At 35.4% G+C, this 4,930-nt stretch overlaps 1 protein-coding gene across 1 annotated transcript in view; it reads left to right on the top strand.

Annotated features, from left to right (window-relative positions):
• Positions 1-4,930, top strand: part of cubn (cubilin (intrinsic factor-cobalamin receptor)) — a gene marked incomplete at its 3' end in the record, with an annotated part of 68,230 nt that overhangs the window by 7,292 nt on the left and 56,008 nt on the right. The window contains exons 3-7 of the mRNA XM_007543597.2: positions 1,240-1,335; positions 1,897-1,935; positions 2,018-2,119; positions 2,252-2,355; positions 4,309-4,435. Of these exons, the coding sequence (XP_007543659.1) occupies positions 1,240-1,335; positions 1,897-1,935; positions 2,018-2,119; positions 2,252-2,355; positions 4,309-4,435 (468 nt within the window). The remainder of the gene's footprint in view (positions 1-1,239; positions 1,336-1,896; positions 1,936-2,017; positions 2,120-2,251; positions 2,356-4,308; positions 4,436-4,930) is intronic.

Genomic DNA, 4,930 nt, shown 5'->3' with positions numbered 1-4,930 from the left:
GTAGAGTAAAACACTCCCCTGCAGAACCCAACATCAACAAAATGTCCACTATAATGGACATAAGTGTATGGGCCGGGCTTCAGTAGGATATAATATTAGAATAAAATTTCAAGCTGAAATCTGAAACTTCATTCTGATGATGAACTGTAATCATTGTGTGAGATCCGGTGTCTTAATCTGTCTTTATTATGTCTGACTTCATGTAGAAAACAATGACCATAAGTTTATTCTTTGCACATAACCATCAGTAACACAGCAGACTAATTAGTTTACTTTTGTAAACAAGCAGTCATGTATTATAAATCTTGTGTAAGTATTTGACCTTATTACATTTTACACACATAAAAGGCTGTTCCTGCTCATCCAGTCAGGGAAAGATTAACAAGCTTAGACTTCCACACAGTAAGCTCAAAGGTCAAGTGGTCCGAGATCTGCAGTCTGTTGATTCAGGATGTAAATGTGTGCAGTAAGCATTAAATGCAACGCATTAAAACATACCCCTGTAAAAATATTAATCGTATTAAAATATGTTCCCTGGAAAAATGTATTATTTGTTAAAATGGCTTTTAACTGTCAGTAACTTAAGTCACTGCTTCTCACCTCATACCTCATTTCAAAATGCCTTTCTCTGAAAAGGAACTGATTGGGAAGTCATGTGGTTTATACTATTAGTCTGACTCATTAAAATCCATCTGTTTTATTTTTTATTTAAACAGATCATGTTGTATATTTTTGCTTTAAAACTTTGTGTTAATCCCTGATTCCATGGAACAGCTTCTTTAAATAATATTGTGAGAATATCTTTGTGGACACCTGCTAACAGCATCCTAACAACATGCTGCAGAGCTCGGCATCAGAGTGTTGACATGCTGCTTCCAGACAAAGCCAGACTGCTCCACATCATTCTGCCATCAGCTACTAAACTGATGCTTTTCTTCTATGGACTTATTTTAACTGTTGGTCCTGTTTTATGATTTGAAGTGGCAAAAGAATCGGTCCTGTTTTGTAGCAGACTGCTTGATTGATGATAGCTTAATTGGTTTAGAACTTGTTTAAGTCTTGCATGATCATTTCTACCATGTAAAATTGCACAAACTTTTATAAGTTATTTAGAATGTTTATCAGCCAAACATATGACTTTATTGCACTGATTTTTTAGCGAAACTTGCAATATTTTTGATAAACTGGTGAATATAGTGCCTGAACTAAGATTGAAAACTGTTTTCATTCTTATTTTAGATCAAAGCTAATAAAGAAGACATTGATGACATCAAGACTCATGGAGGAGCAATTCCCCCTGAAATCTCCAACAACCTCAACCAACTTAATACCAAGGTAACAGAAATCTAATATATTTTGGGTGAAGAAGATGATCATTACTAGAAGTCATCAGTAATACATATTAAAGATTAGATATATGGAATTTAGAAGTTCCTGACTGTTAAAAAGGTGCCACATCAAAGGAAACTTGGGTTATGTCAGGGACAACCACTACAACAGCTAGAGGATGTCTTTGTTGTTAAGGAGCCACTGCTCGTACCAATGGAAACACTAAATTACATTTGAAATGGTTCACTCTTCCACACTCTTTTTGTGACGTAAGAAGATTCATATCTAAAGCAGTGCTCACCCCAACAGAATCCTTTCAAGCTGACACCTTGAAGCTGTTGTGGCTTTGTCATAAAAGCAGACTGACAGAAACACATGGCATTTACTAACAACCTCACAGCTATATTTTCTAACAGCAAATAAATGTTTGTCTGATTTTATCTAACAGTTTCCACATGTTTATTTGAATTTAACCTACAAATTATTTTCATTGGTGTAACACTATAAAGGTATTAAGAATGTCTACCACATTTCCACAACAAAACTGACTTTCCATGGTTCTTTCAGGTGACAACACTGGGTAACCAAGTAACAGAACTTCAACAGGTGAGACTTGGAAGTGTGTGATCATGCCTCAGAACTAGAAACTATGTAGGAAGTTCTGGTTTCCTGCTTGTTTTTCTTCCAGACAGTCCAGAGAGTGTCTTGCAGCAGTAATCCTTGCCATAATGGAGGGACATGTCTGAACTTATTGAACTCCTATCATTGTCTGTGTCCAAGCAACTGGGCTGTGAGTTCTATGCTGTTTAAGAAATAAAAATACATAGTTTATGTATCAGTTTCAGCTTATGACATGCTAGAATGTGGTTGTGATGCTACCATCTGTGTTTTATGTACTTTATGTATGTGTGTTGTGTGTTAGGGTGCTAACTGTGCCAGTGATGTAAATGAATGCCAGACATTTGCAGGAACACTACAGGGTTGTCAGAACGGGGCAAGCTGTGTCAACAGCCCTGGATCGTTTACGTAAGTCTTTTGCTCTCTAGTGCTATTAAACTATACTTCTTGGTACAATAATGTGCAAAATGTTTTATAGTTTAAAATACTGTTGGCATATACCTTCATGGTAACATTTAATGTCATATCAAAGTACATAATCATATATTTATTACAGTGATAAAATCTAGGCATCCCAAAATCACTTCGCTTACTAGTCAAAGACTTGAAGCAGAAAAATCTCTAAGCTACAAATTGGCCAAATCAGCTGCGATAAGTCTGGTCAAAGATTTGCTGACCTAAGTGCTGTACAAAGTTCAGCATATAAAACCACTGAGTCAGCAAGTGACACGAAACTGCTACATACACAAAACTGCTGATTTTCTCACAAGTTTGTTAGAGACAGTGTCGGATAAAACTTCAGATAAACTTTGTAAACATTTTTTAAAGCATCTGATTTTGAAAGTAAAAATGTGATATTGTTAGTTCATCTTTTTAATGGTTGCTCTATTTGTTCTTCAGTGTGATTTTAACCCACACATCATTTAACATTTCCACTCTATCATTAAGAATCAATGACACAGTAGGATACACCGAACCTGAAACACATTTATCTTTCATTAATAATACTCTGACAAAAATAGCTCATGGGTTACTAAATGCTGTTGAGACAAGCATTAGCTATAGCACTGGCAGTGAAAAAATAAATTGAAAAAGTACAATATTTTTGTCCCTCATTTCAGAATTAACCCTGTGTATTATACAGATTCGTTGCACATGAGGAAATTATTTCAAGCCCTTATTTCTTCTTATTTTGATAATTATAATTTACAGAAAATGAAAGAATCTGAAAATTAAATCCTCATTTCCCTCATGATCTAATGAATGTGTTTTGCAAGCCAGAATGACAGGTGGAGACAATGTTTGTTTTTTTTGTTTTTTCATTTTTTAAGTTTTAAATATTAATCTGTGCTTTGCTGTAATTACGCTCTCCATGGATCCTCCATTAGGCTTTTACAGTGTGGTCATGGAGAGAACGCCACACATTTCTGCAGGCATCCTTTTCCATGAACAGGGGCATTGCAATTTCGATCAAGAAATTTTCAAAATAAATATCAACATTGTTGTCGTCTGCACACATTTCCGCAAAGATCACAGCCTCAAATTTATGATTAATCACACAACCTTGGCACAGCTGTAGCTTTTTCATGCATTTGCAGTGTTTCCAAAGTGCTCAAACTGCATTTTGGAAATCTTGCACAATGAGAAGCTCATGTCAAGCTTAGACTTCCTGGGAACTATGTAAAAAATAAAATAAGTCCAAATGTTTGCCTTCAATGAAGACAAAATCGATTGAATCCCTCTCATATTTTCTGTTTATTGTGGTGGTTTCTGCACATGCGTACATTCCAGAACAGGCTGCATGAGATGACAATAGTTAGAAAATGGAGGTTGGCAGATGGCAGATTTTTTTTCAGTGACTATGTGATACTTTGCCTGATTAGGCAGCAAACTGGCTAATCATGCAGAAGGAGACTCAATCAAGTACATGAACATTTCTTTAATGATCTTCTGTAAAATTCAAATTTTCTAAGACACTAAATTAGATTTTTCATTGTCTTTAAGCCTTATTGTGGGCCTTTATTAAAATATCATCAAAATGAGAACTAAGGCCTGAAATATTTCATTCTATGTGGAATGAATCTATGAGTTTCACGTGTATATTTATGACATGCAGCTGATAGCTAGATTGTTCTGGGTTGTTTTCTTTAAAAGAGAGATTGCTCACAACTTACTGAATACAGTTGAAACACACATTAGCTTTAGCACTGCCAGTGACATAGACAGCTGAGAAACTGTCTTTGGTAGACTGAACAAGGGACATGAGAAATTCTTAAACAGCATGGCCAGAGTGTCTTTATAAGGCCAGGATTCAGTGCAGATTCTCAAAACATATTCTTAGAAATTGCTTGTTCGTTGCAGTTGCCAGTGTTCTCCAGAGTGGTCCGGGAATCTCTGCACTGTGCGTTATGATGATTGCAGGAATGGTGGACAAGACTTGTGTGTACATGGCTTATGCATTGATTCAGACCGGGTGGTAACTGGACAGGTAATTTGCTCTTAATACTTTTACCAATGTAATATTTTATAGTTGCAAATGTAAATAGTTTTCACATACATTTGATATAAACAAAATATATATGTATGTACCACCCAGATAGCAAAATATGAGTGAATCAACCCAGAAACATTGAATCCACATTGAAGCCTGACAGTGAAACGATATTGAAAGTGGTCGGTGACGCTGAATCAACATTAGGGTTTCAACATAACTGGCACTATATCAATGTTGATTCAACCATCATCTGAATGTGGATCTACACATTTGTGTTGATTTTATATTGAATCAAAGTTAAGGAATAAATATTGATTCATGTACATGTTTTGGTCTGATAGTTCTACATCATAACATACCATTACAAGTTTCTTCACTGGTGTTAAACATGCAATTTTGTTGGTAGGCAAAATGATCTTACACTGCTATCTTTCCAAAAATGTGTCTACACGAAGTTAAAAAATGACAACATGGCATTAATATTACATT

This window comes from Poecilia formosa, unplaced genomic scaffold (genome assembly GCF_000485575.1).
Source record: "Poecilia formosa unplaced genomic scaffold, Poecilia_formosa-5.1.2 Scaffold857, whole genome shotgun sequence".
NCBI lineage: Eukaryota > Metazoa > Chordata > Actinopteri > Cyprinodontiformes > Poeciliidae > Poecilia > Poecilia formosa.
Note: the sequence above shows the minus strand (reverse complement) of the source record. Positions and strands in the feature narration are given on the sequence as shown.